This window comes from Cebidichthys violaceus, unplaced genomic scaffold (genome assembly GCF_023349555.1).
Source record: "Cebidichthys violaceus isolate CVI_PGR_0920_01 unplaced genomic scaffold, fCebVio1.0.p SCAF_26, whole genome shotgun sequence".
NCBI lineage: Eukaryota > Metazoa > Chordata > Actinopteri > Perciformes > Stichaeidae > Cebidichthys > Cebidichthys violaceus.
This window is the reverse complement of record NW_027176439.1, coordinates 795,211-808,687: the sequence shown is the minus strand read 5'-3', so window position 1 is coordinate 808,687 and position 13,477 is coordinate 795,211. Positions and strand designations below refer to the sequence as shown.

General features: G+C 43.1%; 1 protein-coding gene across 1 annotated transcript in view; it reads left to right on the top strand.

Moving 5' to 3' along the window:
- antxr2a (ANTXR cell adhesion molecule 2a) overlaps window positions 1-13,477 on the top strand; it is an 86,050-nt gene that overhangs the window by 14,153 nt on the left and 58,420 nt on the right. Inside the window, exons 8-10 of the mRNA XM_068720951.1 lie at window positions 3,102-3,162; window positions 3,727-3,822; window positions 6,583-6,652. Of these exons, the coding sequence (XP_068577052.1) occupies window positions 3,102-3,162; window positions 3,727-3,822; window positions 6,583-6,652 (227 nt within the window). The remainder of the gene's footprint in view (window positions 1-3,101; window positions 3,163-3,726; window positions 3,823-6,582; window positions 6,653-13,477) is intronic.

Genomic DNA, 13,477 nt, shown 5'->3' with positions numbered 1-13,477 from the left:
GCAGCAGCGGCTTCCATACAATTAATGCTTTTAATTTAAAAATGTTTCAGAATAAAAGCCGGAGTAACGCATCAAACACATCTCGTATGGAGGACAGAACCTGTCAAAGTAAAATATATAAATAAATGACCTGATGAATGAATTAATATGACATTAAATGCACTAAAATCATATTTAAAATGATTGTAGGCATTAATTATTTGATACTTCTGTTTTTAATTTGCTTCTTTATATATTTGCCGTCATATTTATTCTATTTATCTACTTCATTTATTTTTCCCTTTTATTTATTATGTTTTTAATATATTTGTTTATTTCTGCATTTATTTATTCTAGATAATTTTTTTGTGTAATTATTCATTATTAAATTCCTCTTTCTTATTCTTTTCCTAATGAATGCATTTCTGCTTCATTATGTGAATGAGGGCGCTGTCATTCCACGTGGCTAAGCTAGCGCGCTAGCTATGCTAGCTAACCTTCATTGCACCAGGATCCTGCCGGGTTGCAAACAAAATTGCATCATGAAAGCGAGGCTCATCTCGGTTCATATTATTCAACATTCGAAAAATTGTAATTTCCTGGTGGTTCTTGGGTCACCGGTACCTCCGGCCTACCTCTGGTCCGTCCTCCATAATCCTGTCCGTGTCGCTCTGTGATCAGTGAGAAGCTGTCGGAGCAGAAGAGTCCCTTAAACCGTGTTTAAGTTTCCCAATGTGGCCTCCTCGTCCGCTGCCAGCCAATTAGTGATACTTTCCATTCGCTGCAGCGTTTAGCCTCGACGCTGTCAGCCAAGGCGGGGGTTTTGTATGGCAACATTTTTCTACATGAATCTGAGCCCGGAGCCCTGCGGAGAACGCTGACCCGTGCCGGACCTGCATCTGTGTCGGAAGCCGACAAGGCCGTTAGTGTTTGGGGAAAGAGAGAGCAGAGCTCGACGAAGCTGTCAGACATGCAGCTGGAGGGACGCGGAGCCAAAGGGCGGGTCTCCTTTCTGTTGTGAGATCCAAAGTACAACAACTATGATTGATCGTGTTGCTTCTCACACGACCGTCGAGTGAAAGAGTCTGTCGTCTGACGCTGGCTGGGTGCAGACCACCATGTTAAGTGGGCCTAGGTGATACATCTTTCATACATTTTTCAACAAAGTGATTAAAAAAAATGCAACCACGATTCATTAAAAACAGGTGCAACAGTTAATTTATAAAGATTGAGTAACCATGACACTAAAAAAGACAAAAGGAAAACAATGACACACTATTTCTAACCTACGCTATTGTCATCTCTAAGGAGCGTGTGAATCCAGCTTGTAATAATTATCATAAAATATGTTGAAAGCCTCTAAAAAGGTGGATTTGATTATTTATAATTAGAAGAAAATATGCTTCTAATCTGTTTGTGCTGAGCCAAGACGATCTTTTATTTATTTATTTGAATTTTTAAAAGCATGCGCTCACGGTCGTCGTCACAAGGCGGTCCTTCCCGTTAAAGTCATTATATCATTTTCTTATTTTTGCTAAATGTTTTGTAGCCTGTACAGGAACATGCTGACCACAACAACAACAAGAAAAGGCTCAGTCCTTGTGAGGCTCTGAGCACAGCATCCCAACGCATTCCTCTCTGATTAGTAATACTGGATTCCCGACTAGTTGGCCTCCTCGCTCCTCTGATGGATTTTCGAGGATTTGAGATCATCTGTGCAGCCTTTTCTCTGCAGGATCCACTCTGACAAAAAAAGCTCGGCAAAGTTGTGTTTCTGCACCCCCGTTCCGCCATTTTATTTTTTTGTTGTTGTTTTTCCAATCTGTGCCACACTGGACTTTTGTTGTCTGAGCTGCGGGCCTTTTGGGGGGAAAACCCCAAATTGCAAAGTAGCCACATTGTTCTCGTTCAGCTGAACGTGAACAGTATCGCCGGACGTCGTGACGCATTCCTTCTTAACCAATAATGCATGACAGAAGAAAAAAAACAACAACTCATGAACCTTTCCGCCCAATTATTTCCACAAAATGACTAAACCAGCTTCATCCTTCCAGAAAGCCCACTAGTTACAACGCCGGCTGAGATATTCCGATGACTTTAGGTATTTGGACAACTGCCTCCTCCTCCTTTTTTTTTTTTTTTTCTCCCTGCAGCCTGTAAATAATGTTTGTCCCTCGATCCCATTGAAATGAATAGCTGCTGTTTGAGTTCAGCCAAACTGAGGCCTCTAATCTCAGTGTTCAAAGCTTATATTTCAACATCTCCAGACTTCAGTCCTGATGAATTTTGTTATATTTAAAAGTAAGTGCTACTTTTTTTTTTTTTTTTTTTCAAAATGACAAAATTTCTCATTTTGGAGCAGAACTTTTACACTTAATGGGAAAACAATGTCATTGTCCTCCATCTTTTCAAGCTTAGGCAGGCAAACAGTCAATTTATCTTTTTTTTTTTTTTTTTTTTTCAAAGCACTGCCAAGGAAGTAATTAGACGGGGAAAATAGTGGCACAGAGGAAGAGCAGCAGATCCTTTTCCTCCCAGCTGTCATCTGCAACCCTCTTCCCCCCTTTTAACGATTCCATATCAAACCATCACATTTAATAAGGCCGCTGTAAACACTCCCCTCCTCCTCTCCTCAGATTAAAGTTTCACCAAACATCAAATGAAAGGTTCAAGTGTCCTGTATCGCCGTTAATATGCTCCTTTTTACCGACTGTGTTCTGGGATTTGCATAGTTTGTCCTTTTGTTGATTTATTGAATGGCGGCGGATAGTGCCGCTCCATGACAGTGGGCTCACGCGGGCCTCTTTATATGATAATGCACGATCCCGGAGGTTTTTTAATAGAACTGAGGAATGTAATAGTCTTGCATAATTTTCCCATAAAGGCTGACACAGCTGCCGTTTTCTCCCCTCTCTGTCCTCCTCGCCGCTGATATTCGGCGCCCTTTTTCCTTTTAGCCGCCAGGCCGCGATCAGGAGTGAGACATTTCTCAGGTGTTGCACTCTAATCTGTTTTCTAAACTTGACAGAGCCGATAACGGCCAGGACTTGATGTATTTATTCTTGGCCCTCCAGCTATAATGTACCCATTTCATTTCATTTTTTCTCCTTGTCGTCCTCCAGATATTAAAGCGATCGTGCACAGCGATCCTGAGTGTGGAGCCCTCCAGTGTGTGCGTGAACGGTGAGTGCCTCCTCCTGCTGCAGTCAGATCCTTCTCTGCAGGGCTGCTCAGCTCAGGACATCTTTGGGGGGAAAAATGTGCCACTTTCAAGCAGTGGGTGAGGGAGTGAGTCTGCTTGGAGACGAGGAGTGAATCAATCACTGAGGGGCATCATAGGACACAATTTTAATTATTTAGCGATAGCGAGCTTTTTGACCGGGAGGTCGTTGGTTCAATCCCACGGGCCTGGCAGGATAAATCTGTATGGGAAAGGTAAAGAAGCAGTTTGCCCCTCCCTCCTTACACACCAGTGGTGGAGCTGCTCACTGGTTTCACTGGACAGCTTCCTGGTGTGAATGTGTGTGAATGTGATCAGGGTGTTCCTGCAAAAGAGAGACTTATAAAGGTAATTAAAAAGTAGTTTGTATTTATATTGTTTTTATCTTTTATTTATGTATTTAGCGTTGATCATCAAAAGTTTCAAATCATTTTGCTTAAGTTCAGAGGAGCCTTCATCACATCAGCAGAGGATGCCAGATAAGAAGAAGAAACTCACAGTCTTGTCTCTTTGTCTCTGTCCCTCAGAGTCCTTCGACATCGTCCTCAGAGGGAACGGCTTCCCTTCCGGCCGGAGCAACGAAGCCGTCGTCTGCAGCTTCATAGTGGACCAGGAAACCTTCAGTAAGTGTTGCGAAATCACTAGACGCGGCTGAAGCACACGTTGCATTCAGAGTCTCTGAGATCGGCCTCTCGTATTCTCTCATCACTGTGAACGGCAAATGTGGAGCCGCACAGTGATTCCTGTGTGGCCCTCACTCGCTCTATATATCGCTTTGTCAAACACAAATTAGACTAGTCAGACTGGAAATTGTGGGTGTTGCTTTGTCAATAAATCAATCATAAATCGTACATCAGGTTGGGTTGGCGTGAGCATGGAGGACAGCCAAAAGCCAGTAAAGCAAAGAAAGAATAAAAGACAACTTATTGGTATTTATGGAGATAAAATGAAGCCAAACCCAACATGTTACATTTGTATTTAATACAATATCTCTGTGAAACACTGATGTCAGTTTATCAGATGCGAGCTAAAGTTTGACTGGATGAGTAAACCGTCCAGTTTGAGCTGAATCCAGGCCTAAAGTTTAAGTCTTCTGAAGATGTTTTGTGTCCATAAAGCGTCATCTTTTTTCACCAATAAGGACTCAAATTAGTCACACAGAGCCAGACAGTTCTCCTTTGGCCATCACGTCTACAGTAACTTAAGAGGAAGGAGCCGTTAGTCATTTAGTGCAGATTCAGTGTCACGCATAAGCAATACATCTGTGAGGTGGACTTCTTCTGCAGAACTGAAGGGGATCACCCACATTACATAGAGTCACTGATGTTAGAAATGGAGAACAAAATGTATTTGGAGCCACTGCATCCTCCTCTCTCACTCAGCTGTGCTGGTCATGTGATGTCAGTTAAAGGGTCCAGAGCCGTGAGGGTTTAGGGTCCTTCCATTGTCGACCCGTCGGGTGTTTGAGGGCTCTCTCAAAAGACGTTTTGAAGCCCTTCATTAACATTTTCCATAAGTCTGCTTTTCTTCAGACTTTGTTTGAAGGAATTACCCACAATTCATAGCCATGTGACGTACAACTCAAACAACTTTATCATGTGGCTTTAATGACATTTCACCACATTAAAAAAATAAGTCTACAACGCATTTACATTAGCTACATGGTTAGCATAGCCTAGCATTGATCGATCCAAACTCCATTCACAAAACATTTTTAAAAGTCGTTTGATCGTCGACTCACAGTTGGACCTGACAAAGCACAAATTCAGACATTTTACAAACATGCATCATTATGTTGTTATTTCGGCATTCTTTTTATCCGTTTATAGCAATTACATCACAGACTTGGGTTCATGCTGCTTCAGTGAATGAGATGAGTGCCTCAGCATTGATGACGCTACTCGGCTAACGGCTAAACAGGTTCTTGCTGCTTGTGGAGGATCGGGATTACTGTGGTTCTTGCGTGTTAACCGACATCTTCTGCGAGTGCTCTGGCTCTCTCATCCCAAGATCACAAGTCCGTCTCTGTTCCTCGTGAACTTGCTGTGGTGTGAGTTCGATGGTGTCCACAGGAAGGACCCCCGTCCCGACATGTCTGTTATCTCTGAGCGGCTCCCTATGTATATGATCAGAGCAGAAGAAAGGGGGGGGGGGGCTATGTAGGTCATCGTGCTTCTTATTTTGAGCTTGCAGTCTGTTCTGTCGAGAAAATCCTTTTTTTCAGGAAGCAAAACTAGATTTTGGCACCGAGAGCCGATCTCTTCAAGCTCTCATTTGGCCGTGGGATCCGTGGGATCGACGTCTGCCAATGACAACACTTCCCTCCTTGACAAGTTATTTTTTGATTTTTAAAAACATTTCAACTTGACTAAAAACCACTCTAGCATATTTTTAGTTTTTTTTATACTCCTTGCTTTTTTAAAAAAAAAAAAACTCAATCAGGAAGTGGCCATTAGCAGATGTCTTCCTGTTAGTCCTTTTCTCAGTTTAGTCCGTCTCACATTCGCCCACTTGGGGCTATTTATTCCCTTACTGGCTTCTGCATGTGTTCAGCCCAGACCTTTCTAACAGTGGGGCACCTTATAATTATGGACAGGCATCATGGCGACTATGGAACACACACACGCCGCATATGTGGAGCAGATGCTTCAGTCTTCTCCATCACCAAACCGGTCAGAGCTCCAGAAGCAGACGAGCAGAAAAAAATACATATATATCAATAATCTGAACGACCTGCGTGGCTGGAGAGGATCCAGACCTCAGTCAACCGGTGCTGATGAACACACACACACACACATACACACACACTCACACACGTACAAACACACACACGTACTCACACACACTCACACAAACATGTACAAACTCACACACGTACACTCACACACTCACACACACGTACACTCACACACACACACACACTCACGCAAACATGTACAAACTTACACACGTACACACACACTCACACACACGTACAAACACACACACACACACATGACACAATGCATTAAACTATAGGAATTGTAATACTTTATGATCCTTGCAAAGAAAAATGTCAGTGAGTGACCAGCATTTATGAAGTATTATGAAATTTGAGCTTATAAAATGCTTTATAATGTTATAATTACTGTTATAAAGCATTATGAATGCTTATGAGTGCTTATAACTATAATTATACAGTGCTATCAACGGATTATGAATGTATTTATGATTCATTATAGACATAGAAAGCGCCACCAATATTTTTGCGAGTGAGGATGACTAATCTGTGATGCCCAATTTCTCAGAATTGAACCTTTTAATGCTGTTGTAATATACTTCTGGTTATTTCCTGATACAAAACTGAATTTCTGACAAAGTGTCTTCTTTTGTGGTTTTTACAGCTCGTAAGCCGACTGTTGTGCGTGAAGATTACCTGCTGTGTCCGGCTCCGAAGCTCTACGAAGTGGGACAGTAAGTAGCCGCTGGGATGGGAAATATGCAAAGTATATGTGGAAAATATAGCAATATTCTCATGAAGTAAAGTTCTCCAAAATAACTGATATGCAGGTCATGTGATGATGTTTCCGTAGATATATTTATGTTTAAATCTTGGCTCGTGCACAACAGGAAACGTGTGAAATTTTAAGGACGGGCATCTCACTGTGAACTCAAACAGGACTATAAAATAGATTTATTTAATAGATTATTTTATTTAAACCAGACAAAACCAGTTTGAGATAAAGCCTCTTTTAAAAATGGTGACCTGTCAAGTATATAAAATACACAAATCACAAAAGTATGTTCTCCTATTAAGTGTTATGTTGCGAAAGATGAGTGAAGAAAAGAAAATGAGCAATGTGTTAAATGTCTGGATTTGGTGTTTGTTTTTTCAACTGCATCTAGAAATCAAGAATGTCATCATCACATCTTTCTTCTTCTGTAAAACCACACACACACACACACACACACACACACACACACACACACACACACTCACACTCACAGATACTTCCGCTCTCGTACTTTTTATTTCCCTTTTCTTCAGGCATGTTGTCGTCTTTGTGCGGCTCTCCTTTTGCGTTCAGTCTCAGACTCGTTTTGCTGTTTAATTCATGCATATCTCTGATACTTAAATAAGACGCTTCAATCCATTTGCTTCCTTCTTGTTCTTACACACACAGTTTTTCTGTTCTGCAAACAAACAACTCCTAAATCTATAGATTAGCTGTATGTTAAAACAGGAGACGCGGGGATGAGGAGTTTGCTGTAGCGTAAAGACGCAGTAAACATTGTCGAAAAAAAGAAGAAAAAAAACATACATACAAACCCACAAAGATTTAAGTGCAAATATGCATTTATTCCTGGCTGCACAGCTATTGTTTGATTTTTAACGTCATCTCTTATAATCCCAAACCATAACAGATGATCGCTAAGGCGTTCTAGGCGGAACAACAGATTTTAATGTCCTCGCTGACTCCAATCCAATCAAAAATGTATGATTATGAGTGCCGCTGGCTCCTAGAGGTCCTTCAGCTCTAAAACAGATTAAGTATCATATGACGACGGCGGAGCTGAATCGGCTCCAAATCAACTTGAACCTCACCTCAGATAATCCTCTCGCTTCCAACGTCCACACTGCTCACCACAACATGTTTTCCTGCAAAACGTGAAGTCAGACTGATTAAGTTTTGCATTGATCCGCTTTATGCACAAAGACATATATACACACAACATTCACCCTCACACAGAAGAAATGCACCTGTGTGTCGATGTACACTGAGAAACATGACATTAGAGTATCATGAAACCAAAAATGTGACTTTAAACCAGCTACTACTTTCAGTTAGTCACTAAAATGAAAACTATATTAGAATATCGTGTCAGAATTGACACCGACGCACACACAGTCCTGAGCAATACGTTGATTAATCGATAAATACTCTATGATAAACTATTTTTTAAAACTGCAACTATTTTAAAAGTTGAATGAGTCAAAATTCTCTGATTACAGCTCTTTAAATGTGAATATTTGTCCTCCTCTGTGGCAGTAAATTGAATGTCTTTGATCGATCAATCGACAAACTAATCGACAAATTATTGGAGAATGAAAATAATGGTTAGCTACAGCCCTAATTGTGTACAACTGTCTGCTCAGACTTGCAATTTTGCGATTATCTTATAAAATACTGCACACACAAAAATAAACCTGACACATTTCCTATACTTGTCAGTCACTTCTAATCATTTTCCTGCTCATGAAATAACACATTTCTCCTCGGCGGAGGTTTGTGCTCTCCGAGTTCTTTCTTTCTCTCTTTTTCTTTTCTCACAGCAGGTTCGCTGCTTCTCCTCCTCCAGCTGCTAGCGATACTACAGCTGGCAGCGGGATTGCAATCACCTGATTCTCCTCACTTATCGATGTGGAGACGGTGCAACGTTTTAACGTTGGTGTTACAGTGGCAGCTACTTCCTGCTTTTTGTCCAGAAATCATTAGAGCAAAACAGGATCTGATATCTTTTGCCAAGGATGCAGTAAAAACATAAAGTTGCATCTGTAAACCACGGGCCTACAGCGCCCGCTACGACCTGAGCCGCTGATGGCGCTACGTGCCCGCCATTTGCAAAAAAAAAAAAGAAAAGAAGGCCCCGCTTAATTAACTCTTGGCTGCCGACGGTGACCCATTAAGTAGTTAGCTGGTACGGGGCGGTGAGTAAACACATCTGCTGGAGGGGCTCTAAAAGGATGTGCGACAGATGCAGCCGTTCCATTTTTCCACGCTCTCCATTTAAATAATTCACCGCGCTCTGACAATCCCCGCGCCCAGGACCACCTGCATGGAACAGCGGAGCCCTGGAAACGTCCCGTCTCCGTCCATCTGTCTGCCTCTGCTCCCATCGCCCACGACCGGCGAGCACACAGGCCGCCGGCGTTAACACGGCTCCACTCAGCCGGAGAAGAAGCGGCTTTTTTGCGCCTCACATTCCTTCCCTCCCTCTTTTTTTATTTTTTTTTATAACCCATGTTTTGTTGCACGCGAGAGGCCTTCTCCTCAGTGCTGCTCGAGTCTCGACCTCGTCAACATGCCGTTTTTTTTTGTTGCCGGGGAACATATTTCGGATGCGCCGCTCAGCTGCAGCTTCCTGTCCCAGCGGGGCTCCACGTTCAGCCTCCATGTCCTGGAATCACGGCATCCTCGGTCGGCCATCGAGCCGTGTACGAGCACTCACGGCGGAGGCATCATCTGCGCTGACAGCTGCGGCATCAGGCCTGAAACACTGGCATCTGCTGACGCCCTTCCTTCCCTTCCGTCCTTCCCTCCCCCCATCCCCTCTGTGTACCCCCATTAGGAGAACCCAGAATCCCCTGCTGGGGCTCCGATGGAGAGGTTAAGTGGCTGCGCTCTCGCAGCAGCATGTCCTCACCTGGTGTTTTCACAACATTGGTGGAGGGCAAAAAAATAACTGAAGGGGGTTAGTCGACACCTGCTTTACAACGCAGGTACAGTAGCTAACGCTAACGCTCGTCAATAATTAAACTGGGCCGTCCTTGGGCGGCTGCTGCTAGGGGAGGCAGCGCCCCGCATCTGCTCCGGTGGGGGAATGAAGACGTCCTGTTGTTTAAATCGTCCTCCGTGTTGTGGGACAGACATGTTGGATGTGCATTGATTGCCACGCGGTGAAATTGGAACCAGCGCTCTTTGATTGAAGGAAGCGAGGAGCAGCGGCGACGGCGGCGTCAGATCTCAAATATCCGATGATTCGAGCTCTTCTTGACGCTGCAAAACGAACTCGAGCAATAAACTGGAACCTACAGAAAATGGGCAACTTGCGCTTCATGAACATACATGAACATTCTTAAAGGAATACTTCACCCACAAATTGACCATCTATACATCAATTACTCAATAGACAGAAGTCTTGATCAATGAAGTAAATGAAAACTATATCAACACATCCGTTTACAAACTCACACAACTCCTGCAGTATAAACCACGTCTCATTTATCCAGTCTTATGCTCCCTACTTCACAAACATGTGCGTCTTCGCTAAAATCCTACCATTTAAAACACAGTCTGCTCAAGTAGGTGACGGTTGTAGCAGGTGAAGTGTTTAAAAGATTGTGGGAAATATAGCGAAGTTTCCTTTCATGAAATTTAACCTTTTCTGTAGATCAACTGAAGAACTTATTCTAAGAATCAATTTTAATTGAAAAGTGTGCTAATCAGTAACAAATATAGATCCAGGAAATAAAAACTGTATTGGAAAAAGATTTGTGGTTAAGGAGTTGTATCGTGCAAACCACTCTGTCATTGTCCTGTAAGTTTCCAGCTGCCGTACCGGAACACGTCTCTGTATTTTTAATCAGTCCGTCTGTTCGAGTGCTTGTCACTCTTCCCAAGTGGCGGACGTCTCACTCTGGAGCTCCTCCGATCCGGTTCCCCCAGGCTTCTCCGGGGCCTCCGTCAGAACTTCTGACCACAGAGTGATGACTCCCGGATGCCGAGCGACAGGCCCTCGCATATGCTCCGCCCGTCAATTATTCAGCCTCCTCAATCTTCACATCTTTAAGGGAAGTTTTGAAAGCCATTAGCGCCGGTGTCGTCGGCCGGCTCCAGCTGTATTGCTTCACCAAGGCTTAGCATCATGGGGGGGGGGGGGGGACTTTGTGACAGATTATAGCGAGCCAGGGGACGAAGTAGAGCTCCGACGTTGGAGCCAGACGTTCAACCGGTGTCCCTGGGAGCCCGCGTCGCTTTTCTACCCCAAAGTTTGACTGATCCCCCCCCCCTCCTCGTGACAATCCGCCCTCATCTCCCATTTATTCAAACATAGACCAGCGACCCACCAAGCAGCTGCAGCTCTCTCTCTCCTCGGCGCCACTCACTCTCTGAGTTCAATGACAGCGAGCGGTGCTTTAAATTATTCATCCGGCTTTGTTTTAAAGTCTCTCTGTTGCTTCATTTCATTGTTTTTAAGTCTTTATTTCCTGGTTGAGCTCAGTAATGGCCTTCACGGTGGTTTTGCAAAAACAAAAGCTGAATTTAGAGCATAAACGTTTTTGGGGGACCATCTCCAGATATGCACAGGATTGTTGACCTGCCTTCAGTAGGAATGGGTATCGTTAGGATTTCATCGTTACTAGTACTCTTATCGATACTCTTTATCGGTTATTTTTGATTATTTTGTGAGAAAGACAATTAAGAAATGAATCTACATTTCTTTATTGTTCTTGTACGGAAACAAATAATCGTTCTTGAGCAGCAAACACAAAAAAGTTCCAAAAATACATTCTCAGCACATTGATTATTATCTTTCATTGATGATACTCTTCTTGTGATCAAACTCTGTATGACATCACTAACTTATGACATCACTAACGTATGACATCACTACTGTTACCTGACGGCTGCTCCACAAACAGATGTTCTGTTCTGCTTGTTGGTCACATGTTGTGATAAACTCACTTGTGAGGGTTTTATGAGAGAGAGAGAGAGAGAGAGAGAGAGAGAGAGAGAGAGAGAGAGAGAGAGAGAGAGAGAGAGAGAGAGACTCCAGAACCGGTAACTCCGGACCTAGAGCTGGTTCCTGTTAACATTATTATTTATCTCAGAGGTAGAGCGGGTCGTCTTCCGATTGGCGGATCGGTCCTCAGCTCCTCCAGTCTCATGTCAAAGTGTCCACTGAACCCCAAATTGCTCCTGAAGTCTCTTCCATCGGTGTACGAATGGGAGCGAATGATGACATGTAGTGTGAAGTGGTCTGAAAGTTTCTTTTCTTATCAAGCAATCAGTCATTTTGTCCATCAAATGTTTTCAGAGCAACAAGGAGACATTTTCCAATTTCTTCTTTTCTCCAAAATCCGAAGATTTTAAATTTACAGCGACATAAAACAGAGAAAATCGACAAATGTTCACATTTGAGAAGCTGGAAACAATGAATTTTTGTCAGTTATCTTCTTGACAAATTACTTCAACAATTGGCAATATTACTCAAACTGACTCGTTTCAGCAGCACAGAATAACCACTTTTAAATAGACTTTGGCACCCAACTACTAATCGTTCTTCTGTTAATCTTCCTGGAAATATAAGTGTGTGGGGGGGGGGGGGGGGAGAAGAGCATATATGACTTATGCCTCTGTGCTGGAGCAGATTCTGCCTACCCAACAGTAACTCGCTAAATTAGCAGTCAGTGTCTCAGGGAGGAGGAAAAAAAGAAGCGACGGTTGGGTTGTGGTGCGTTAAAGATGTCCAGCCGTGTCAGACGAGTGGGGGGGGGGTTCGTCAGTGTAACTCGCTTGGGAGCCTTCCTCCTTCACACGCCGAGGTCCACACCTCCAGCTTGATTAACAACCTGCCCACCATTATCACGGATTGAAGGTGTCAGCTAAATTAGCCTCTCCCCTCACCCATTCAGCACAAAGCACTTAGTTAACATGCAGAGGACCTGGAGCGGCTTTCTCCGAAGGCTGCAGGGGCGCGCAGCGTTTTCACGGATCCACAAAGAGGGATGTTTGGTCTGATAGAAGCAAACTGGTTCACCATTAAAACATCTTTTAGAGCAGTCGTTCCCAAAGACCGGGTCGCGAACCACAGGAGATTTTATAATTTATGTATTGGTTTATTTGATAAGGGACAGTGCACATTAATAAAATAATTTCTGTAAATGCGCTAGAGTTAGCCAAGAGGCTATTTTTCATCTGTAGTCCCAGAGTATTAGGGTCGCCAAATAGATCTGCAGAATTTATTCCATAGTCTTTTATTTAGGTACAGTGTGTCGCATTAAGGGGGATCTATTGGAATAAATGGAATATAATAATATGTGCGTTTTCTTTAGTTCTTATTGACACTGTGTCCTAACTGGACGCGACACAAGCGAGGTTTAGCGACAAAATCTGTTTGATTGTTGTTTCATGGATCCACGATAGAAGACCAGAGTGGTTGTTTATCCGCTTACGGTCCTCCTTCCTCGGTCTAAGGCCGGGACGTATGGCCCTGACCTGGTACGCTACCAGGATCGGGGAAAATCCCAATTTATTCAATTTTTTTGGCCAAATATGATTTTGCAGTCTTTGATTTAGGTACAGTGTTTAGCATTTAAGGCGATCTATTGGAAGGAATGGAATATAATATTAATATGTATGTTTTCTTTAGCGTATAATCACTTAAAAAAAAGAACAGGTGTGTTTTCATCCTGGTCCTAACTGGACAAAAATCAGTTGGATCCACGTCGGACACAAAGTGATGTTTTGTGAAGGTAGCAAACTGGTTCTCACACAAAAGGTTTTTTTAGAGCTT